This window comes from Periophthalmus magnuspinnatus, chromosome 24 (genome assembly GCF_009829125.3).
Source record: "Periophthalmus magnuspinnatus isolate fPerMag1 chromosome 24, fPerMag1.2.pri, whole genome shotgun sequence".
Taxonomy (NCBI): domain Eukaryota; kingdom Metazoa; phylum Chordata; class Actinopteri; order Gobiiformes; family Gobiidae; genus Periophthalmus; species Periophthalmus magnuspinnatus.
In genome coordinates, this window is record NC_047149.1 from 11,713,629 (window position 1) to 11,739,255 (window position 25,627).

Below are 25,627 nucleotides of genomic sequence, written 5' to 3' on the forward strand. Positions count from 1 at the left end.
AGGCTACACACAGATAGTAGGGGTTTACTCTGACATGTAAAGATGGCTGTGCAGAGTTAAAACATGTCCAAACCTGCTCTGAACTAATCCAACGTCAACACATCTCCCATTCATGCATTAAATCTGCTGGTGATTTGTGGACAGTTTACTTCCCTTAATACTAGACTGTTGATGATTTAAAGTATGCTGCAGTAATTGTTCAATGTAATATATTATTGGCAGGAGTGACATTTAAGTAATACATACTAAACTGGTGAAATGACTTTCATAAGTGAAGAACTCATTGAACTCTTCTGCTATAGTTGTTACTAATAACCTTTAGATTAAAACTTCTGCTAATAGGCCACAAAAATGATATCTTACTGTTACCAGTAGTATCAACTAGGCCAACATATCTTTACTTTTTTTTTTTACTGTAAATGTGACCGTTTACTAAGAATAGTCAAATATAAAAGAGTGGGTGTTAGATATTGACATAGTCTATAAAGACAAGTGGAGAGCTCCCTTAACTGACTGAGGGCAAAGACGGGATTAACCTTGAAAACCACTTGAGGTAGCCCAATAATGAATTTAGCCTGATGGACTTTGGGAAATGCCCATTTTAAGAGTCTAGGCCTGTACAAATCTAAATGATCGAGCCTATAGAATATATTACATGATGAATAGGCAGTGTGAAAAAGAAATAGGCGCAAATTTACTATATCAGTGAATGTAACCTTTGGCGCCCTGACCCAGCTTTCCTACAGGCAATGTCTTTCCTGACCAAGATCTGACAGTAGAAATACAAGGCCATAACTATCCTATAGGCTACGCTCCATCCTTTAAAATGACAAGTGTGCAAAGTACGAGGTAAAAGTTGCAGAGGAACTTGACATTGTGCACAGACAGCCTGGCTGGCGCCTTTAGGACCCTGCGGAGCTGCGTTGGCGCTGCTGCCTCTGCGGCTCGTGAAGCAGCACAGGCCGCTCGGAGAGAGAGAGCGTGCGAGCAGCGGAGGACGCACGGAGCAGCCCGGAGGAGCGCGAGGAGGTGGAGGAGAGCGAGCACGAGGGACGGACACACGGTAAGACCACTGCCACTTTTCACCGCTCTGGACGCACGTCCTCCGGTGTCGTTACCGTGATCCCCGCTGCGCTCCAGCTGCAGACAGACATCAGCGAGCGCGAGGGGCGGGAGCGCGCTTCCCGGGGTTAACGGGTGCACTCGCTGTGAAGCGCGCCACAGACACTGTTTTTACCGGAGTCCGTGGGGCTTATGGCGGATACATGCCCACACACGTGTCTCACAGCGGCGGCCCGAGCCTCCGAGAGATTATAGCCCGTTTACAGTGTGTCCAGTAAAGGCCGCGTCAGGTCGCTCCCGATAGTAACTGTCATAGAACTGTCCATGAAGGCAGCACCGCCACCTCCACGGTACCGGGAGGGCTACACAATAAAACTTTGACTCCAAATTAGACCAACACTCCATGATTCACTATAGGAACTTTAATACGGACACTTAAATATAGCCTACCCCTTTTCTGTCTATGGATTTGACATTGGATGTTAAAAGGGCCAGACTGCTGTAATGATTCCTACACTCAGCATCTACTACAGCCAGGCAGGAGTCACCTCAGGACTCCTCAATGTTATGAACAGCTGAAGGAGAAGAGGAGTGCATTATTCTCTCTGACGGTCAATGGTCCAGGCTGTTTTCATTGTGGTGAAAGTTGTAAATAAGCTGTTTGAATTGTTAGGCTACTGAGTAACCAGTCATATGGGAAATGAAATGATCAATAGAAATCTTAATTTCCCGCTTTCTAATATTTAGGCTCTGTTTATAATATATTCATTACTGTCCACACAGTTAATTAGCTTGTTATGTGCAGATTCTCATGACCTTTCAGCTGGATGATCTCATGAAATATTCTGAATAGGCCTATAATCAGTACATTCTCTGTGTTGATTTCAAGCCTGGATAAAAAAAGAGTCCAGGAAGAGCATTTGATGTAAAACCTCTATTAACACCAGTAGTTAAGTCTTTTCCTGGTGCTTAAACAACTTCAAATTTGACCACATCATTTATTCTTGAATAATGAACAAAACTGACATAATCTATGCTTTTATTCTGAAATTCTCTCACCCACTTCCTGTGCCTGTCTTTAACTCACTGCACTTAGACGCACCTCTGTAGGGTTCTGCTCTGAGGGTGATCTGCCTTGTCCCTCCCACCAACAACAAGCTCCTGTCCTCGGGCCTGGATTCTGCTCTAATTTAAACTACTCCAGGACCTGAGAAGTATATGCCAAGGCTCGTTGTACATCCACTATAGGAATGGGAGGGGCCAAATTGATCCCTCTACGTTACACTTTTTGAGGAGGCGAAAAGAGCTTGTGGTGTGGAGGAAGAGTGTGCAGGGATTTTGGGCTAAATTTCCTCTCTTGCTGCTAACCTTGGCCAGCTGCCTGTTACAGTAGGTGAGGTAAGGCCACAGCTCCGAAGAATGACATAGAACTGTACAGAGAGACTCGAGAGAAACCACATGCGCTGGCTATTAGGGGAGTGGGGACATGTTGTGCTTTTAGACCAGAAAACTGCAAGTTACAATACAATGTGGACAAAAAGAGATATGAGAAAAGAAAACATATACATTTACTGTAGACCTCTTCCATGTAGCTGTTCCTTATTAGCAATCAATGGTGGGCAATGTGCCAAAAAATCGTGTCACCATTTTTTTGAGCCAATATCACAATTTTATCATGATTCTGGCAGTGTTTTTAATCTACAATTTAGAAGTAATTAAAGCCACTTACTGCTTTTGAGAGTTGACACTTCACTGCGATTGGCTAAATCTACCTGTCACTCATGAAGAGGCTGACCAGTAGGAGTGGGAGGTTAAAAATATATATCATCAGGATCAGATCATGATTCGATTTTGGTTGATTGATATTGTCCAGCCCTACTTGCAATAGTAAACACATAATGCGCAAAAGGTAAAACATAAAGCTCTAGTTTAGTTAAGGGACGATCCATCTTTTTCTGGTCCGATACCAATTTCGATACTATAGCTTTAATAATCTGCGAATAGCTGATATTGACCTGTGCAGAGAGTGAGAACAGGATTTATTTCCTTTAAACAAAAATAAAATGAGACCAAGCTAATTCAAGTGCATAACACACTTGAATCAGTTTGGTCTCATTTTATTTTATAGCTGCCTTTTATCTGTCAAGAAAGTATTGAACAAACTTGTGTAAATAAAAGTTTAAACATTCTGAGACTTTCTGGGCCAACTACAACCAGTAAATAGTCTTTTTACATCAATTTATATTTCAGGTGAATTGATATTTGGAAGCTGATATCCGATCAGGGCAAAATTTTCAGTATTGATATCAGATACCTGTATTGAGTCAATGGATTGTATATAATCACTAAATTAATACTACCATATTATTGTTTTTTTTTTTTTTTTACAGGATTTTACAAAATGAAATGACAATTAAAACCTGTATAATCCTTCTGGAAAAGTACCACACATATTCAAAGGTTTTTTTTTGTAATACTGGACTCGATTTAGATCCTCCATTACCCATTACTCTGTATTATCCCATGTTATTTTGGTCACCTGCTGGTTTCCTGTTGCTGAGTGTTTGAAAACCATAGATGTGACCATATGGAAACAATACCTCACTGCAGACATATGCTATAGGAAAATATTACAACTTTTGACCAAGAGTTTGAGAGTCTAGAGACAGTGTTTAGACGCACTTCATCTGGTAAAATGATGTGGTCTGGATTAAGACTGAAGGTAATGACATACATTTTGTTATATTTCTATGGAAGAACAGATAATCAAGGATATTAATTGTAGCTAAAAAGTGTTTTGCCAATTATTTAGTTAAGTTCTTCTTTGTGGCTCAGTGAATATAGCATTTACACCTGAAGTAGATGTGGAGGTGTGAACTAAACATGGGATAAATATTGAAATTTTGTATCATGATTATCATGGCCAAAATAATTGTGATTAATAATATCACGATTAAAAATAATAATTTGAATGTTATCAATAAGTTCTATTAGTTATATAATTGTACTTTGTTATCAGTGAAAACAACTACGATCTAGTGGAGAACATCATGGATAAGTAACTTTTTCGGAACATTCTGGTGATAGAATGGCGATTATCTTTGTTGGTGATTCTCACAATTGTATAAAATGTCCCACGAATGATTATTGAAATAATAAACAATGTATAATTGTTTATTGTCCCATTCCTATGTGGACAGCATAAAATAGCTCAGTTTTACCAGATGCAATAAGAGCTACTGAGCAATATGACCGAAAATGTACCATGATTTTTTTCCTCTTATTGATCAATCACAATTTTCTCATTAAAAATATGCCTTTCAAAATGTATTTTCTACACATAAACAAGACAGACTTTGAATAATTGGTACTGATAATAATAATAATAAACAAAAAGGAGGATTGCCAGTAGACCCTAAACACTTCAATACCAATAACATGACTAAATGACTAAATAACTAAATCTTGTTCTCGATTAAAATGTGATAAATTCCATAGCCCTGCCCTACCTGACACATTTTAAAAATATATTCTCACTGTATTTTTGACAGTTAATGGTTTCTGCCATGTTGTCTGTTCTTGACACATCTAGGTCATTGAGCTACTTGCCACCTGCAGAGTGAGCATGCGCCCTTTGTCTAATCAAACGGGGTACTTTAATCTGGACACATAAATCACTGACAACTGTTCTACCTGTACCTGAATCCACCACCTGCAAGTCTAACTGTGGGTGTGTGTGTGTATGTTGTTTTTCTTTCTGCTCTGCTCCTGTCCCATCAATCACCTGTACAGTTAGTTGAAGTCACGCACCTGTCGTAGCGGTCGACCCCAGGGGCTGGAGGTGGATTACAGTCAGAGCAAAAATGAAAGAGGAGCATGTAGAAAATGTCAGCCAGACACAGAGTTTTCACCAGGGAGAGAAAAAATGGACCTGGAGAGAGTTGACATGCTATGATATGCTTGGGTCTTTTTAATAGAAAGGTTTACAGCCTAAAAGTGTGACATTTGGAGCAGGGTTCAGACATTGCAAAAAGAAATGTGATTATTTTTGGGGTTATGTCAATTATTAGAAGTCTGTCGGTTGTAGAAGAAATTGTAACAGCCTGAGAGTTGGAAGAAAAGGCATGAGACTAGAATTCTAACACATGAATATTTGTTTTGACAAAATAAAATTCTATTGAAAATTGTGATTGATCAATATGAGGAAAAAACATTTTTTGTCATATACATAGCCTTAGGTTTCAGTGTATTAAATGTGTTATTATTTTACTTAATTGAATGAGCTTTTGGCTGACTATCCTGTCTTGATTACTTCATTACTGTTCTTCTCCTTCAAACTTGACAAATTGACCTTCACTTAATGGTTCCAATTAAATAAAGAAATTCAATTACATGAATGATTACCTTGATCCCAGAAGATTTCACAATTAAAACAAATTCCATCGATGTGAATTCCATCTGACTCCATCCACTGACTTTGAAATGCTTACCTGTATTTTATATATAGAGAGTGACAAGCCTTACATCTGTGTTTCCAGGACAGAGGGGGAGGACTGAGTGACTGACCGCTGAATGAGGCTGCACCTGTTGTCTCCGGGGGCTTTTCCCATGTTTTGATTTTTTCATTATTTTTTCTTTCTAAACTGTTTTTGGGGACCTGCTTTTTGCCATGCCGTCCAATAGCCCCACTGCCACCGACTCGCCCCAAACGCCAGAGAATGACACCTCCAATCAAGCGGTAAGTACTCATTAAAAGGGCTGAAAAATATTGAAATGTTTGTGCACTGTATTTTTAGTATGATTTAGTATGATTTCTCACTTTCTTGACCAAAGACATTAAGAAAATCTGTGACTCTAAAGGTTGTCCTTGGTGATTATGAAAAATGAGTTCAGATCACCCACAACTTCTAATAACAGCAGAATGCAGATGGAAAGGAATGTTTTAGTTAGAAATCTAGGTGTCACATATTTCTACTAGTTGATCTAAGTAGAACTTAAAATGGGGTGTGAATGTGAACGGGTCCTTGAGTTTTCAGTGAATGCACTTTAAAGTCATTGAGCATTCAACTGGATCCAGCAAGAGCTGATAATCCACACCATAAATGCTTTTAATGGTGTAGATTATCATATATATTTTTGCCACCTAGCTCTGAGTACTTTGAGGTAGGTTTTTACACCAGATGCCCCTTCTGATGGAAATGTCTCTGAATTGCTGTATTTTGTTCATGTTGTAGTGTGTTTGTTTGAATTACTTCTATTTCTAGCTGACTGTATTTTTTGTTATTATTTTAAGACACAGAAAGCTCTTTGAATGTTAATACTAAACAGTTAGTTATTAATTTACATTGAAGCCGAGACTCACTGAATTCCTCCAAGCTGCCGACCCAGGTGAGCCTAGGAAGTGTCTTTTTTTCTTCCAAAATAAAACCAGGCCAACATACATATGCCAAAAAACTGTTCCTTTCATTGGCACCCTCCAAGTCCAGCGTTCGGCTCATAAATCTGTGAAGGTTGAAATTCTTTTCTATGGGGCTATTGCTATATAAAGGCACATCTTACTCGCCTACTTCCACATTCACAATCTGGCAACATGCCAACACATACAAAGTTTTCCTTCTAGGCTTTTTTCCCTTTAAACTTCCTCAGACAGGAGCTCAAAGACTGGAGATAAGCCGGGAGAAAAGTCGTGGTTGGAGGACAAAGGAAATTCAGAGACAATGTAAACTTTTTTGGGCTAAAACTGAGTCACTGTAATGCCGAAAGTCAAGAGATTATTTTACATCAAACTTTAATCAAGCCTCAAGGGGTTGCAACCTATTTGTGCTAGCCCTAAGCCTCAAATAATGGTTTATGCCAGGAAGGACATCTGTAATATTCTTATTTTCTCGGTATGGCTGTAAGAAACATGTACTTTAGATGAAAGAATTTGTATTACACTTTTTGTCTTTTAGTTCAGCCATTTTGATTCGGATTTGGCACAGACCCATCACCTTCACATGAGCTGCTGTGGTCCCTCTGCTGCCTGTAGCTGACCTTGCGTTTGTATTTATCGAATACATCATCTGAATTGGACTAAGCCATTTTTAGCTTGCTGCAATAGTTTCACTGGCCTCCTTGAAAGTGCATTGGTATACAGTAGATGTAGTCCTGCTGTCTGCTGTGTAAAATGTGTCATCAAAATCCAACTGACCCAATATATTTGACCCACTTTATTTGACAAAATTTATTTTACAATTTTATGGGTGCAAACATTGAAAATTACATTAAGAAGTCAAGAATAAATCTTTACGTCTATTTAGAAACTTTATCTCAGTATTCATGGCTTTCACCTTCCTGTATATAGGTGACATTTTGAGGACTTTTTCGAGTCTTGTGTTTTGAATTGTGATGTTTTACTGCTATGGCAACAGTGCTAATTTTTCATCACTCTGAAAAGGCAAAAGTTACACACTAAAAGGCAGTACAAGAAAAGAAGTGTTTTATCTAGTTAGAGGCTGTATATGTTGTACTCTGCTTGTAGTTTGAGCAGGTAAGGGTGAGACAAAGCAGAGGGCGAACAGGCGTAGTAACAGTGGCACAGAGCGGGAGGATGTAGCACAAATAAAGAGGACACGGTGTGTCTGCGGCTCCAGGGAGGCTGCTGCTGCTCAACGCCCGGTCTGCAGTCTGGTCTCTTAGCAACTGCCGTGTCCTAAAATAACCCCCAGACCGAAATAGATCAGAGACGTATGGACACACAATAACAGGATACATACTAAAGTATAAACCGGTGTCCCCTTCGTACAACTGTCAAACCAGGACAACCCAGTCCAGAAAACCACCTCATTGACCGACAATCTACATGTTATCATACATGGACAAAATAATAAAAATAATCAAATGTAACTTTTCTGGTGGGAGGTTGCCTATTTACAGATTTGACCTGTAAATTGGTGTGGTAACCTCACCTGGTTGTCATCATGAAAGTAGGTATGATTAATGCCATATTATGCAACATTATAGGCAAAGCAATACTGTTTCCATGGGAACATGCAGGTTGTGGACACAGAAAACCAATTTTTTCTAGTGTATCTATTTTATTTAGATCTGCAATTTCTCATAATAAATTTACAATGTAGTGTACACTTAAACTAGTCTATACCTGATGTCACTCACATTCATTTATTTCATTCATCATTTGGGGTGATGAGTGAAGGAATTACTAAACCTAAAATAATCTAATAATTCACTTACTGACATACTTGCATGATTATGAGCATTTTAGATACAGTGTGTTTGCCATTTTGTTTTTTCCATGAGCCTTACGAGTTACATGTGCCATCAAAATCTTCCTCTTGTTGTTGTATCCTCATTGCATGTCCACATGAACATCTGTCTGACAGTTGCATCATGGCGATTTACCTTTGTGACTTGACGCTACACAAGTACAAGTGGGTCTTCAGGGATTTGTCATCTCCCATGTTTTTTGGCAGCCGCACCAGTCGGGCAGCGGAGACAGTTGCTAAGCAGTTTTTGCACCTTAGCAACCACTTGTGTGTCACGGCGGCACTGGGTCCAGCAGGAGAACATTAGGGTAGAGATAATGACCCAGTGAAACATGAATACATCCTTTAGAGAGTCATCATAGCTGTAATCTACATAGGCCACAGGACATAGATGGCATAGATTGCAACTAGGGACCCTTTGGTTGATCGTGGCTACTTACCCCACTGTGGCATTGTTTTCCATATATTTTTAGTATTTACAATGAATCCTTAGGTATAAGAAGAACATGTAAACTCTATACAAATTAGCCCTCCCTAACCTGGAAATTCAAGCCATTACGTTCCGGAGGTGTGCTGAGAGAACTTTTTGTGTTTCTTGCCAATTTAAATGAAAAAAACAAAACATGTATGATGTATTTTGACTGCAGCGACAGTTGGAAATGTATAAACAAAACTGTTCTGTAAAAGAGTTTGGTACTTTCTGTTCATCTCATGTTACAAAAAACTTACCACGAGATTCTGGTGTTACTTAAGGTCCTAATGTTTTAAATTACATTGAAACTGATTGCTCCGTGCCTAATTTGAAATCAAAGCACCATTTAAATTGTGTCCTAAATGTCTTGGGTTCGCTTCTGTTTTCCCAGAGTGAGGACGGGGTAGACCAGGACAGCCCGGAGGAGGGTACCCCAGCCAGCCCTCCTAATAAACGCCGTGTGGGACGTCCCGGCAGGAAACGCAAACAGCTGCTTCCTGTGAGTACTGTAATTATGGTCTGCGTTTTCTTTAATGCCTTTAAGGATTTATCCAAGAAAAGAAATGATTTATGTAGTCTACACCTACATAACCAGTGATAGTGTTTTAAAATGCCTAAAGGGCTTTGAGAAAGATTAGGCCACACATTAAATGAAACAGTCAGTCTTCACAAATCAGCAACTGACAGGTGAACTAGGATTTTTATCTGTATTTTCATCACCTGTCAAAACTCCTGTTCAACGGAAAGCAAGGAATTCCCATAGAAAAAGTATTAACGATTAAAAATTTTGTCATCTTTTTTTTTACATTTCATACAACACAATCTTTATCATGTGCATGCATACTTACAGCATAAGTACAGCACAAGTATATCATATGTTAAGTGTAATTACAGGGTGAATACTTGCAATGAAAGTACTGTGTAAGAAGATGGAAATATGTTCTGAAATGTTGTGGTTTGGACTGACCAGAGTCCATTCACTATAGACCTTATACTAAGATGCATGTTTTGACAGAACTGTTATTATTGTATCCAGGATATGAACTGCTGCTGTTAGACAATATGGCACAGCTATAAGCAGTTACAGCTTCTGAAGGCAAAGAGGGCATGTCATGTGTCTGCCTCCTGTTTGCCTTGGTGAATGCCCCTCTGTGCGCGGGACGGCAGGTCTGGACTCGTTCTGTCAAAAAGAAGACAAGGTTCGGTTAGGGGAACACCACCTGCGCCTCTATTGTGTCACACCTCAGCGAGTATAACTTTAAATATACTGTTAAGAATGTCAAAATATATGAGTAGCTGCACCTTTGATGGACTGTGACTCTAATTTTCTTTTATTATGGTTTTGGTCTAATTATTCAATAGTTATTATAATCCTTATGTCATAGTCATATAATTTATGATGTAATTTGTTGAAACAGTATTACCCACAACTTCCTTACAAAAATTACAAAACACTGAACAAAATATTACTTAGTGAAACATTATAAACATATGCTTTTCTTATTAGTTTGCTGTTGTAATAGTAGCTGCTAGTTTCTCTATTTTAACCAATAATACAACAAACACGGGCATCAACTGTAATTGTATAGTAATTGTGGTGATATGAACTTAAGCTATTACAGTAAGTAGTAATGAAGTAGTAAAGGACTGTGGTAGAAGTAGCATTTGAAGTATAGAGTGGTAGAAAGAAATACACAATGTTGCAGAAGCTTGAACAATTTTGGTGTAGAAAAGACAGATTTATATTGCAGTGTAACTGGAACTGTAAGTATAATATACAGTATTCCTTATGGTAGAAGCCCCAGGGGAAAGTGCACTATCTGGTCCCCATTAGACCCTGCTCAGAGACGAGTGAGTCCAGGAATAGAGCCTTTGTGTGGGGCACAGGGTGGAGCTGCTCTGACACTAACTATAGAGAGGAGCCAGAGGGGAGGGCTGGGCTTCATTCTCTCAGCACAGATCTGTTACTACTGTACAGCACTGTGCTCAAGTAGAGGGCAGGTTTTAATAACAAAGGAAAGTATATGTAAGTGACCCAGACCACTGGAAAGGCACTGGTCCTGCTGGTGAAGAAGTTCTTGTTAAAGTAAATACTCCTGTCTGTTCTCTCTTCTCACTTGTGAATTTAAAATAAAATAAAAAATGAAATATGAATCAAGCTATTGTATACAAATATTGTTAAGTAGTACTTGTATCACAGTATTTATTTATTGATTTATAAAAGGGGGAGTACATGGTGATGAACCTATGTATCATATGTAAAAATTTTGCTAGGTTAAATTCATCTGTTGTCCATGGACAGGTGGATGGTTTAAGCAACTAATGTAACCAATTATCACTATTAGCTCATGTTCACTACTCCCCCTACTGGCAATTGGGGAGGTTGGATCTTTTCCCTTTTGCTTGGTGTTGTCCATTGCTTGTGTTGGCCGCATGTGTGGAACAGCTGGCGGGGTTTCATTTCTTTGTGTGAGTGGCGTTGAGTGTGTGTAGAATCTGTGGTTTGTGGCTGTTTGAAGTGCCAGTACGACTGAGGAGATAGAGAACCACATGCCCAAACATTTATGTCATGGCTTAAGGCATCACCGCACACCCGCATATGTAATACTAGAGGCTACGGGATTTAGCATGAAATAAGTTAACTGTGGAATGTGGAATATACTTTTCCAAAGTGGCATTAATAAAGCTGACAATAGTTGAAGTACAGCATTCACTTAAGCATTCTTAATATTTTCTAGTAACACTACTTCATCAGTAGTAAAACAAAACCAATTAAATAAGAACTAAAAAGTCCAATATTTTAAGACTGTATGCTCCTAATAGTTTAAAGAAGCTGTAACTATAACTATGGTGCATTATAGGAACAACATTTTATTTTTGATGAGAATACGAGGAAAAGCAAAACTATTGATACATTTCATTATATTTCCAATAATGAGTAAGTTTGACAACATCAGAGCATGGGCATGTGCTTTATGTTTTTCTCATTGGACTTTTTTTTAAGTGCGCTATTGTTTATTGTTAGCCATTTCCTGTTGTGCTTCTGTACCCTGACAAGGCCTCAGATGCCTTTAACAAAACATGCCAGGTACTTTCCTTATGTCACTGAATCTGATGTAGTGTTGTTTTATGTGACATATAAGTACATCACATCCTCATGTTATCATCAAACAGCCAATAGTCTTATCACACAGAAATGTACAACTCTGAGACTACTTAACAAGATATTACTTACAATAGAAGGTAGAACAAAATTGATTACATATTTTAATATTTTTGAGTACATTGTTAAAACTGATTCATTGACCTTGGTAGGAAAGTAGCAGTAGAATTTGTAAGAGAAGCAGCATGGGCATGTACCGTTCCACACTAGTGGAAATAATCTTAATAGTAAGAATGAGTCATTAGCTAAAAACTATAGTTTGAAGCTGTATTAAGCAGAATACAATAGAATTGAATATGGTCTTGTACAGTTTACATCAGGAACAGTTCAAATCAAGGACAGTGCTCTCTTAAAACGGAAGTGCTCAGCAGCTCACACATGCTTACCGTTCACTTCCTGTTCGATGTCTCAGAGTTTGAATAACGCCTGCACACTTAGCAAAACCCTATGACTATTTCAGACATTTTAACAGAAGTCGGACCAAACCAGGCTGACATTGGTATGGCATTTACATTTGGCCCATAAGATGACCGCAAATCCAGGTTCTGCTGAATGTGTAAGTAGATCACTAAAACTAAAAATATCTAGATCACATGTTTTAACTTCATAAATCGCTTAATGCAGCTTCCAATTTTGAGCTAATCAATCTTGCTAATAAATACCCAGAAAGGATTCGAACATGTACAAGCTAATAAGACTGAGTCCAAGACACCTCATCTCTAATATTTTGCTCTACTGTTAAAATATTAGTTACATATTATTTTGTTACTGCTTTGTTTTGTAGCAAGTTGTGTCTTTAAGTATTATAAATACATAGTTTATATTATTTTATTATTAATCATGTGTCTTGGCTTTTTCTACATTGTCATGTCACTGTTCTAACTGATTGCTGACTTGTATTGTATGTATAGAATAGTCGTAATAAATATTTGCACCTCTTTTAACCTTTCCTCAACAACAGTTCTGCTAACTTTCAACTTTTCCTCTTAAAATCTTTTGCTTTGTTTTTCTTGGGCTGACACAGAAAATCTCACAACTTGTTTGTAACAAATAAATTATAAATTAAATACTTAGTCCATATGACTTAATGTAATCTTTTTAGTTGCAGACAGAGCAGCTGATTTGCACATAAATAATACTCAAAGTAGTAGGCCTAGTTTACAGCCACAGTTGACGTTATATGATATTAAATGTAGATTATCATGTTTGTTATAATGCTGTTCAATTGGTGTTGTCCAGGGGCATTTTGTGTTCCTGCTTTTTACTGCCATGCTCACCTGCTCATTAATTCTTTGTGAGCTTGTTAGCACTCGCCACTGTTAGCGTAGCCTTTGAGCTTGACATTCACCCCTGCTTCCCTCCATTTTAACTCACCACCAATAAAACCCGCTAGCCTGTTAGCGGCATGAACACATAAAACCTTCAAGACTTTCCCTAACTTTAGCATCATGTGATGGAGGATGATTAGTTCAGTCAAAAATACATAGATAAACTGGAGCTAAGAGGCTAAAGTATGTATGGAATAATGGCATCCAACAAAAGCCTTTTCTGTGTCCAAGGTGTACTCCACCTAAGGTCTAAAGATTCTGTGATAAGTTCTAGCCAGCAATCCTTAACAAGTAAACAATCAACAATAAGTATTGTTTATTGACTATTAAATTTGATTGATTATTATTATTGATTATTAAAAATATTCAAATTAAACAAATCATATTTTAAATACAATATGAGATCTTGTGCTGTCAAGATCAATCATTATCTTTTAAAACAGCAGACTTGCACTACTTTTTTATACCAAAACTTGACTTCCGTTAATCTTTAGCTGTGCTAGCGTGTGTTAGTGTTTTGTGTTAATGTGGTCGGGGGTGTTTACTGCCATGATCATCTGCAGACCCAGCCGGACCCATACCTGCTCTGTGTCCCACTAACCAGCCCAGACTAATAACTGTATGCTTGTAGCTCTTTGATACTTGTGTGTATGTGTGAACCCATTATGCATTTTGCACATGTGTGGAGAGCCTGGTTTAGTCCACATGAAGACAGACAGAGAGCTAGACGCTGTTTTTTTCTGTTTCCTAGGAGATGGCGACCTCTGACCCCTGTGCTAACGCCCCACCCACTCCACCTGAGGAGCCAGAGCCCTCCCCCTCCCCACGCAAGAAACGAGGGCGACGGAGAGTAGAGCAGACTGAAAAGAGCAAAGGTGGGGGCTCAACCCGAGGCGTGTGAACTCACGTGCTGTTAGCAAGGGCCCATTGTGCAGTTTTTGGGCTTCAAATTGTCAGTGATAATTGACTATTTAATATATTTTGTGGCTCTCTGGATATTAGACAAAAACTGTGGACAAAAAGTCTTATTCATAGATGTACCTTTACACTGATAATGTCCAGTTTCACCATGTCCCAGGCCTCTCTGACCATCACATAGACACACAGGCAGCATGTGGAGAGGTCCGTAATGTTCCACAAACCTTAAACTTTTATGGGTGACTTTCACCTCATGAGCCACTGGTGGCCCATGTATGATCTTGTTGTTTTTATACATCAGTAATGCACTCTTTTTTTCAGATGAACCAGAAGACAGAAACTGTGACTCTCCAAGAGAGGTGAGCAAGCCCCATCTCCAGCACTAATAACTTCACTGTATTCATTGTTCATCAATGACATGTACTTTCTGTGGTCAAAGGGAGAGGCAGGGAGGCTGCGGAGGAGGCCAGTGCCCAGAGTCACATATCAGGCTGGAGACCCATTCTACATCAGTCGCAGACAGAGGGAGGAGTGGCTCAGCCGCTGGAAGATGGAGGTGGGACCAAAAGTGTGGCTCAGATTACAAACTTCAGAAGCTACTTGTAAAAGCTACACTCATCATAGTAGCAGTTTGACCAGTGATTATTGATAGATTGGTTCATTGAGGTGAATTTTCTATGGTCTATTTCAACTATTAATAAATACATGTGTAAACAGAAATCAATACTGAAGTAAAACAACTGCATAACTCTAAAATGCATATAATACATTATTTTGACCATTAAATATATTTTAAAACTTAATTAAATTAAGTGATTTTTTGTGTATTTACCCATGCTCTGGTGTGGCCACAGCAGAGGTAAACTATGCATTGATTACTGTAAACAGAACATTAATGTGTACAAACCATAATTAAGTGTTGAGTTTTGAGTGAGATTGAAGCCTGTGTCCTTCTCTTAGTCTCAGTGATCAACAAACTCCTCCTGAAAATCTTACTTTTTTGCGAAAGTTTAACTATTGACTTTTAGATAGAAAACGTTTTAAGCAGTAGAGATAAATGTATTTTATAATGCCTGTGGACCATTGTAACATTTTATTTCAATCGCTTAATATAGCCAGCCCAGTTCAAATAAAATCTTTGGCATCACTAGATCATAAAACCTGTGGAGAAGCCTATTTTTAGCCTAAATTTAGTCAAATATTAAAGGCATACAAACATTTCACTGATGTTGACAGATGTTTTTAAACCAATCCAAATCAGCTGTAAGTAATGCATTGCACTGTAGGGAGCAAAGAAAAAATGAGTTATTGGATGTGAAAAGGGAGGATGGTGAAGTGGGTAATGGGTTGAGGGGTTAAATGTTTCCAGGTTTCTTCAGCAGAATGTGTGTGTGTGTGTGTTTAGTCTGTCACTCAATGGACTGCAGTCGGCTGTTCACACCCCCGTCTGTCTTAAACCACATCTTCCCTTTAAGAGACAATCAAATCCTGGCACCACTTCATTACAGCCAAGAAGTTCAACTTAGTTGGGGTAAAGTGATTTGTAATTCTCTTAAAATTTTGGCAAGCATTTTGAAGAAAAAAAAGGTAACCTAATTTTGTCTAATTAAACCAGGTCACACGTTGCTCTCCAACTTCCAATTTATTGGTGCAAATTCTCCTATATTTTGGTATCGGTTTGAGATTGAAATGTCATTTAGCTCTGATATGTTTACTAAACTGACCCGGTTGCTGTGTGATTCCCAGTTTGTGCATCAGAAGCTTTGCTAAAACTTAACTTCAGTCTGTGGACCTTGCTATAGATTTTAAAATCTTGCTATCGACATTGACAAATATTGGTTATTGCCACAACAGCAACTGAAATATGAGATATCATTAATGATATTAAAGAAAACAAAAACAATTATCACACCATCCCTCACAACCTTTATACTCACTGTACCCAGGAAATCCTTTCGCTTTATTGTGCTTTGTGAAAGCAGTACACAAAAAAAACAACAAAAAAAACAACAAAAAAACAAGAAAATGTATTGGCTGTCTTACTTTTCTTTTCCTTTCTTTTTGTTTTTTTACTGCTATTCATTTCTTATAATGATCCAGCCGGTTATGCAGTTTGCATTCCTTTTTTTTGTCCCATAAAGTTAGCTTTGCCTTGACTAGGGATTATTTATTTTATTTTCATTCATGTGTTTTTCCCAACTTCACTATTGAGTCATATTTATAGATAAACAATATATCTGTGAGCTACCTATCTTGCTAAAATCCCAAATAATTGTGTCCAGCATGGACGTACACTGCTCCTGACCCTAACACGTTTCTTCGTCTTGTTGAGTCTGGTGCTTACGTAGCCTTTGACCTTTCGTACACACACAATGCAGCTCTATCCAGTCATCATTGCTTTTTAAACCCCTGTGGCTACCAGACATAACTCTACACCCAAACATCTGTTCACTGCAGGAACCACTAAATCACTGCTTTTGGTTGGGCCAATCAGAGCAGGGCGTCAGGGTTGAGCAGAAGGCTATAGGGCGACGTTTTGCTTTGAAACCTCAGAAAAAGGGAAAGTGTTGAGGATGACAGGAAGGAAGCGGCCTGGAGAGACGCAAGATGTCCGTGCTGTAAGTCTATTGGATTTTTCACTTGGTAGATCACCAATAGGAAGTGCATCAAGAAGGATGTAAGGGTGATGCCAGTATATTTTTGATGTTCCTATGGGCACTAAGAAATATATGTAACATACTGCCTTCACCTGGTAAGGTTATTCTTACGGTTAGTTTTGTGGATACAGACTTAAGTATTACACATATTTTTGTCAACTATATGGTTGATTATTGATATTCTCCTTGTTTCACCTGTTTTCTGGCACCAAAACATGAACTTGTTGAAATCGTTATTTGTTTGCTTACCGTTTGTTACATGTAATGAATGTTTTTCTGTTGTTTTTTTTTTCGCCCTGGTGGAAAGAGTTGTATAGAAAATAGAATACTGGTCTAATTGAGTGACTAAATCGTGACTAAATCATTCAGTATTTCAGTTGGCTTTTCTAAATCAAGTGGACTGTTTTAAGGGTGTGTTCAGACATGCACAAACACCACATTACAATTGTGACTTAACTCTGACTAAACCTAGAACTAAAACTGGACTAGACCAGGACTAGACCAGGACTAAACCAGGACCAAATCAAGTCCACATCAGAATTAAACTGGGCTCATACCAGGAGCAAACCTATACATGTCTAAATGCACCTTAAGATTACTTATTATATTGCTCTTTAACCTTTTTTATGTTCCTGTTTAGATCAGGAACATTGACTTCTAAAAATGGCCCAATGTTTGATGTAGTGTTAGATTATACATAATAAGAAGAGTGGTGTGTTATTGTAGTAGTAATAACAGTAACAGTGATGTACTTGTGTATGTTATACCAGGAAAAGTTCATCCAGAGGTCAGGATCAGTAGCAGTTTAAAGGGGGCGTGGCTCCAGAGATGGCTCATGGGTGAGGTCATGGGGTCAGAGTTCAGAGGTGACAAAGGAGAGGGCTGAGAGTGAAAACACTGACCAGGACACAGGGTCTGATAAAGTTCAAAGTCATAACTCACAAGATTACTACCTCTGCTGAGTCCACTTGCTCTGTGCTACAGTCCCCTGTAGCATTTGTGTTGAGCCTTGAATGAAAACTCACATTGCCAAATCATGGTATCAAAGGTATAAGTTATTATTTGTTATTTTTATAACAATTAAACAACTTACTTTGGAGGCTGAATGAGTCCATAGATCTTTAACAATAATAATTTGTTGGTCTTATATACGCATTTTTTTTTCTGATCTGTGAAATAGTTAATATTCCTCGCCTATTTGCTTCCTCTGACATTCAGCAGCGATCAATCGTGATTACACGATCAAGCTAGAGTATGAAATGTGTTGTGCAGATGTTAAACCGCAGACCTTCTGGTAAAAGGGAAAAGCGCTATCCCACCTGAGCCAATGTTTATGGGGGTTTGGCGAATTGCATTTTACTCAGAGGGTATTAGTAATTCTCTCGGTGGATGGTGTCCTCAGTCGGAGGTTGAACCTGTTTGTGTGACTGCAGATGAAGGCGTCAGAGTGAGTCAGTGCCTCTTCATGTGGGATGGTCACATGACTCCTGTTACCAGGCAACATACACCGCTTCATCCACTGATGGGTTTGGGGATTAGACAATAGTCCAGCCCTGATCAACATGCATGGAGCAGATACTTAAAATCAGGGATGACTAATGGACAGGTAACATGCAGAGGATCAATGCCACTTTGAGAAATATAAAGTACCTAAATGTTATATTTTGATCAATACTTTTTAGTACAGTATCAATCTTGATCTTACTGAGACGGTGTAACTGAGCCAAAACCTGTAAAAATCCATATTTGTTTTACAAACTCATCTGTGCAGATTTGTCCTGCTCTTTAGAATGTGTGGTCTGTCTATGGCCCGTGTAACAGGACCATTAGGGCTTTTATGGGGCCAGGGGTCAACAGGAGTGGGATGTGGTCACCCTGCGACCTCGGGGTCGAACTGAGGAGACACTGTCACGACCTGACAGTCACTTTTACTATCTTTTCCTCCTGAATTTATACCTTCGACCTCTATTGTCCTTATAGGCTGCTGCCTCTCTCTGCTCTGTGAATTTTGCGCATGTGCAGAAGAACTGAGGAGGATGTCATTCCTAAATTTGTAACTTTACCAGATTGGGACTTTTTTGGATGTGCACATACACAGATACTTTCATCTGCTGAAGTTGCAATGCACAAAAAATGTGGAAGCAACATAATTAATCTCAAAAGTACTGATTTACCACTGTATACTATTATTTGAAAAATTTAACTGGAAATAGTTGTTTTTGTGGCCTTTGTAAGCAGTTTTTATAATATACTTGATACTTTATTTTTTTGTTTCTCCAAAACAAATTATGATACTAGCCATTTTTATATATCTGCCACCTCTATTACTAAACAAAAAGAAACCTGCACTCACAAACATTCAGATTAATTGCTTGGATCTGTTTGTTCGTTAAAATGCTCAATTTAATTTGAGGAGGTTCATTTAAAATCCTGGGTTTTTTCACTCCTTGTAAGATTTTTCTTTTGCCAAAGTAAGAGCTCATTTGTGTTTCTGTCTATTTTTGCCAACTAAACTTAGGAATACAAAGCAACACTTGTGGTGCTCCATTCTCACTGAATCTGTGTTGAGTATAAGCCTTTTCAATGATTATTACATTTTAAACCAGTGGAACTACTTAACTTTTCTACTTTGTGTTATTTTATACTACCACTGTCTGAACACACTTTGCAAAAATATCAGGATTAAATTTTAAAGATGCCATGTATTATTCTTAATAGCCTTTGTGTCAATATCTTGGTATTTTCCATTGCAATGCAGTAATATAAAGCTTTATCCATGTGCTGTACTTGGATGAACTCACTGAACTCTTTTAGCTCTGATACCACACCCTTTCTCTTCTTTCGCTCGCTCACTTCCTGTTTAGACACAATTAGTGGATTGTTCCTGGAGCCTGGATTGCTGTGGCCTTGATCTAACGCAGTCCCCACACAGATAAATGTCTCCCATCGACTGTTTCCTAAATGGACCTGTAACACAATTCAATAGAATACATCAGTCCTATAAAGAAAACTCTATGATTAAAATAGAAATCACACCTTCAGTTTTTTGTGGATATTGTGCTAGTTTTTTTAAAATCTGTTTTGATTGTTAAAGGGGCTATGCCACGTAGTTTTCATGTAATAAAGTAAAATTTGTCTTGCCCCTATACAGGTATATTGTAAAAGCAGCAACTAATTATAAGTTTTATCCTTGGCAAAACAGGAAATGTGCTGATGGCATGCTAGTGTTTGTTAGCATTACTGCAATGGCTCTGGTCTCTGAAGGTTCTGAAAAGTAAACTAATCGCGGTGAATAATTAGGAGGCAAGGAATGCGTTTGGAAAGTAAGGAATAGGTTTGGACTTGCAAACAATTTCTGTTCTGTTTTTCATGTTTTCACCTTAAAGTTGTTTATTAATGTACGTTCTAGGCTGAGAGGCGAGCTTACAGAGAGGCCGAAATCAGCATGATGGACGACTTATCAGAGGGAGATTTTCAGAAAGAGGAGGAGCCCCCCAGCCCGGCCCCGCCCCCCTCCCAGCAGCACACAGACCCCGCTTCTCCCACTGTTGCCATGACACCGGAGCCTGCTGCACGGGGAGACCAGGCCACACCCAGAGAAATAGAGTACCAGGTAAATCAGTTTAGCCTCTGTACAATTGATTGTATAACAAAAAAATAATATTTTATGTCGCTCGTATGCTTAGATATGTATGCTTAGATTAGGTGTCCTCTATCCCTTGGTTCATAATACTACACATATTGTGACTACTTACAGGATGGCCGTGGCTTTGGCATTGGCACCCTGGTATTTGGGAAGCTGCGGGGGTTCTCGTGGTGGCCCGGCCGGATCGTGTCCTGGTGGGTGAGCGGCAGGAGCAGGGCGGCAGATGGCACACGCTGGGTCATGTGGTTCGGCGATGGCAAGTTCTCAGTGGTGGGTTTAAGAAATTTGATGACTTTGAAAGTTCCTACTAATCCTCCCATTTATTTTGAATGATGACAATTTTTTTTTAAGTTCCTTACATTTTCCATTATTCATTTGTAGCTAAATATTTCAGTAGCTAAAAACAATCCTTAGTCAAAGAGGATGGATGACATTCAAACCTGGTCTCTGACAAAAAAGCATGCATAAAATAAACCAACCATGAATTTTTTCTTCTGCTTAAACATTTAACTGATTACAATTGTTCAGAGGAGACAAGCACACGCACCTCAATAATAATATTGTTGTTGTGTTCATAGGTCTGTGTGGAGAAGCTTATGCTGTTCAGCTCCTTCTCCGTTGCCTTCCACCAACCAACCTACAACAAACAATCCATGTACCGCAAAGCCATCTTTGAAGCACTGCAGGTAACTGACTCTCAGTTAAACTTTATTTTTGACACTAACTATTTCGCTAAATTGGGATTTTAACCGTTATAGTTTTGTTCCTTTCATTCATGCATGTTTAAGTAATACTGTATTTTAACATGGCAGGACTTTTTAGAGTCACTTAAACTAGCCTAAAGTCAGTAACGGACTATAGTTAGGTTGTACGCAAACACTAAAGCACAAGATGACCACACATAACTGGTGTTTGTTTTCACATGAAAGGTATTTTTTTCCATCCAGACTGGCACAAGTTACAAAGCTCACATCAGATGGTAGAGATTTCCTGTGTGTTTGTGTCTAGGTGGCCAGTACCCGGGCAGGCAGGCCTCTACCACAGTGTGACTCCAGTGATGAAGGAGAAGCCGTGGAGCAGCAGACACGACAGATGATCGAATGGGCCATGACTGGCTTCTTACCTGGTGGACCACAATCACTGGATCCCCCTGAGGGTACGCCTCATGAGATGAAATTATTTTGCTATGTTGTATGAGATAGTATTCTTATTCATGTATCAGTGTTAAACTAGTAAACTTGTGTCCTTGGCTTCACAGAGGAACAAAATCCATATAAGGAGGTGTACCATGAAATGTGGGCAGAGCCTGAGGCAGCATACACACCTCCACCTGCAAAGAAGCCACGCAAAAATGCAGCAGAGAAGGGGAAGATCAGAGAGGTCATCGACGAGGGTACCAGAGGTAAACAGACACCAATACTGATAAATATCAATGTTTAAATTCTAATACTACTTTTTTTTTTTATTAGAGAGGCTAATATTTGAAATAAAAAAGAAGACAAGAAACATAGAAGGTAAAAGTACAGATTTGTTTTCTTTTTATGGCATCAAAATTAAAGTGGGGCTAATGCTGATAATTGTGTTTCTTTTCACAGATATCTGTATCTCATGTGGAAGCCTCAATGTCTCTTTGGAGCATCCTCTCTTTATGGGAGCCATGTGCCAAGGCTGCAAAGTACGGCATTTACAGCATTTTACACACACACACTCACACACACCCCCACACGTGCGCACGCACACACACATACACGCGCACGCACACACACACACACACATGCACACACACACATATATTTCACTTGTCATTTTACTACTGTTTGGTGAAAAAATTGTAACGGTAGTAATAAATGATTTAATCTCCCCTCATTGATCTTGCCTGATGCAGAACTCATTCCTGGAGTGTGCCTATCAATACGATGATGACGGATATCAGTCGTACTGCACCATCTGCTGTGGAGGCAGGGAAGTGCTTATGTGCGGCAACAACAACTGCTGCAGGTCAGTGGAACAAAACCTCTTTTATGACTCAAATACAAATGGTTTTGATTTAACTTACTGAAACAGTTTACCCACAAATGTCCAAATATGATGCAGTAGTACCCAGAGTGAATCAGCAACAAGTTTATTTACGGTACTGCTCCTTCAATTTGGGCACAGTATTAGACACTGTTACAGAGGCAGAATCTACTCGGGAACAGGCACTAACAATTTATCCAACAATGGTGTTTTACTTATATCAGCTTATTAAAAATGTATTTAAATAATTGAGTACATTATCTATGCGTTACAGAATGGAACCCATGGGTAAATATGGAATAAATATGACACCTTAAAAGAAAATATGATTACTTTTTGAATGGTAAAAAGTGGTATGGTAAAATGTTGCATATAACAGAAGCTGAAACTTGTGAAAGTTAGTACATCGCTCTAAGAAAGACTCCTAGAAACTGTACAAAAAAAAATGAATACCAAAATATGAACACAATAATAGCACTAAAATCTAGTGTGCATTGAAACATTTAAAACATGTCTTCAGATTCTATTTTCCTTTTTGGTTTTCAAACTAAAGAAATACTGATCTCTCTTCCTGTAGGTGTTTCTGTGTAGAGTGTGTGGACTTGCTGGTTGGGGCAGGCTCAGCAGCTGCAGCCATCCAGGAGGACCCATGGAACTGCTACATGTGTGGGCCACGAAGCACCTACGGCCTGCTGCGGCGACGGGACGACTGGCCCTGCAGGCTCCAGCACTTCTTTGCCAACAACCACGAGCAAGACTTTGTATGTGCACATTTGCCATTGCACTTTTGAAATGCATGTGATAATTTCAAAACATTACATCATGTCATTACGTTACTAATGCGTTTGCAGAGAAAAACAGTCTAGAGAAGGTAAATAATCAGTATTAGTATGCACATTTTGTGACCCGTTTGGATAACTCTAGCGCTATTTTTGTCAGTAAAATAATATGTGACAAGCCTCTTCCCCATATTGCATCATACGGAAAGACAACAGTACATTTAAAAAATGTTTTCAATGCTACTAGCTCTACTACAACTTGAACAGATAAGCCTCAGGATTGGAATTCACACAAGTAATCTCTTATTTTTGTTACATGAACATTTTCTGGAATCATAATACTTATTTAATTGTTTAATTGTTAATTTATCTTCCATCTTTAATGTCTGTCCAGAGAAGTTGGCAGAAGGAGCAGATCCAATTCATAAATTAACTAAACTGTTCTTCAGTTACAATTCCTATATGTTCTTGTTTTTTTAGGAACCAGCCAAGTTGTATCCTCCAGTTGCAGCAGAAAAAAGGCAGCCCATCCGAGTATTGTCGCTATTTGATGGCATTGCCACAGGTGACCTTAATATTTATGAGGATACAGTATTTTGTGCTATTGTGCTATTATTTTTAAATAGTTTTCCATCAGTAACAGTAGTAATCTTTGTCTGTAGGTTTGTTGGTGCTGAAAGACTTGGGGCTCCAGGTGGACAAGTACGTGGCGTCAGAGGTCTGTGAGGACTCCATCACCGTGGGGATGGTCCGGCACCAGGGACGCATCATGTATGTCGGGGATGTCCGCAATGTAACACGCAAACATGTGAGTGCAACATGTGTGCTTTTAGTGTTTTTGTTTTTTTTTACATCAGAAAGTCTAATATGTCAAAGAAATTAAGGTTTAAATTTAGTGGTGCTAATGTTAGAAAGCATTTGTATAATTTGTGACGTTTTAAAAATCCTGACATGAAATTGTGACTGAACTGTGCAACTGTTCTTGTGTGTATCTGGTCTCCTGTGGCGTACATCTTTTAATTGTGGTGTCCATCAACAGGCCTGAATAAATAAAATATTACTATGCTGTGTTGAGTATGATGTAGTTTGAATGGTAAATACTGTATGAGTTGTACTGTCATTTCAGATCGAAGAGTGGGGACCATTTGACCTGGTAATAGGAGGAAGTCCCTGTAATGACCTGTCAATAGTCAATCCTGCACGAAAAGGCCTTTTTGGTAAGACATTTTAAATAATTCCTTCTAATCATATTGTAGGAGGTAATTTTTGCAGCCACAATGAACTTTGGCAAATAAGAAACACTGACCCTGATTCTTAATTTTTTAAATTTTTTAATTTTTTTGCAGAGGGAACTGGGCGGTTGTTTTTTGAGTTTTACCGACTTCTTCATGAAGCTCGGCCCAAACCTGGTGACGAGAGGCCTTTCTTCTGGTTGTTTGAAAACGTGGTTGCCATGGGAGTCAGTGACAAACGGGACATTTCACGCTTTTTAGAGGTGAGTGTCTCATTTAAGTTGTATTGTATGATGAAGTCATGCACCAATGTTGTTGTTATGTTTCAGTGTAATCCTGTGATGATCGATGCTAAAGAGGTCTCTGCTGCTCACCGTGCTCGATATTTCTGGGGAAACCTGCCCGGCATGTCTAGGTACTGCACAAAACCACAAAACCAGCTGTAATGAAGTCTGATCTATTAATAGTTTAAAAAATGGCTCTGTTCTTTTTAAGGCCTCTTACTCCAATGGTGAATGACAAGCTGGACCTACAAGAGTGCCTTGAACACGGCCGTACAGCTAAGGTATGGTTTATTTTCATTTTATTGATGTCAATAAATGAGTAATTAGTGACTCTCAACTGGTGAGCTAGGACCCTAGACAGACTTGTTTTAAAAATATTTTTTTTTATTATTATGGTATTATTATGGCATTAGTAACACCTCATGACTAGATATTATTGGAAGTGAATGCAATGCAACATTATGTTAAATTGGGTCCCACAAGACCAAATGAGAACCACTTGTATTGATTGTTTTGATTTGAATTCTGTCGCACGTCACCCTTTTCTATCCAAAGGGCATTAGCTTTAGCATTAAAAGGATTGCTGTGTGTCTGTCCTTGTGTGTCTCTGTGTGGGCTTGGTGTGCGGGTGTGATTTTCAGTTTGAGAAGTTACGTACGATAACGACACGCTCCAACTCTGTGAAGCAGGGGAAAGATGAGCATTTCCCTGTCTACATGGACAACAAGGAGGACATCCTGTGGTGTACCGAGATGGAGAGGTACTGCTCTTTAGACTCACGACTAATGCACAACACAGGGGGAGG

General features: G+C 38.8%; 1 protein-coding gene across 6 annotated transcripts in view; it reads left to right on the forward strand.

Moving 5' to 3' along the window:
* The first annotated feature begins 924 nt into the window (after positions 1-924).
* Positions 925-25,627, forward strand: part of LOC117392393 (DNA (cytosine-5)-methyltransferase 3A-like) — a 28,858-nt gene continuing 4,155 nt past the window's right edge. Inside the window, exons 1-22 of one of the 6 annotated variants that reach the window (XM_033990446.2) lie at positions 925-1,063; positions 5,601-5,800; positions 9,191-9,298; positions 14,042-14,165; positions 14,530-14,567; positions 14,648-14,764; positions 20,275-20,478; positions 20,623-20,781; positions 21,090-21,197; positions 21,520-21,667; positions 21,770-21,913; positions 21,981-22,025; positions 22,107-22,186; positions 22,397-22,509; positions 23,105-23,288; positions 23,787-23,871; positions 23,969-24,114; positions 24,433-24,523; positions 24,653-24,801; positions 24,868-24,953; positions 25,034-25,103; positions 25,464-25,582. In XM_033990446.2, coding sequence (XP_033846337.1) covers positions 5,732-5,800; positions 9,191-9,298; positions 14,042-14,165; positions 14,530-14,567; positions 14,648-14,764; positions 20,275-20,478; positions 20,623-20,781; positions 21,090-21,197; positions 21,520-21,667; positions 21,770-21,913; positions 21,981-22,025; positions 22,107-22,186; positions 22,397-22,509; positions 23,105-23,288; positions 23,787-23,871; positions 23,969-24,114; positions 24,433-24,523; positions 24,653-24,801; positions 24,868-24,953; positions 25,034-25,103; positions 25,464-25,582 — 2,387 coding nt within the window. In that variant the 5' untranslated portion in view covers positions 925-1,063; positions 5,601-5,731. Of the gene's footprint in view, positions 1,064-5,600; positions 5,801-9,190; positions 9,299-12,351; positions 12,519-14,041; positions 14,166-14,529; positions 14,568-14,647; positions 14,765-20,274; positions 20,479-20,622; positions 20,782-21,089; positions 21,198-21,519; positions 21,668-21,769; positions 21,914-21,980; positions 22,187-22,396; positions 22,510-23,104; positions 23,289-23,786; positions 23,872-23,968; positions 24,115-24,432; positions 24,524-24,652; positions 24,802-24,867; positions 24,954-25,033; positions 25,104-25,463; positions 25,583-25,627 lie in introns of those variants that run through there. The other 5 variants (XM_033990447.2, XM_055232388.1, XM_033990449.2 and 2 more) reach the window with 5 other exon arrangements.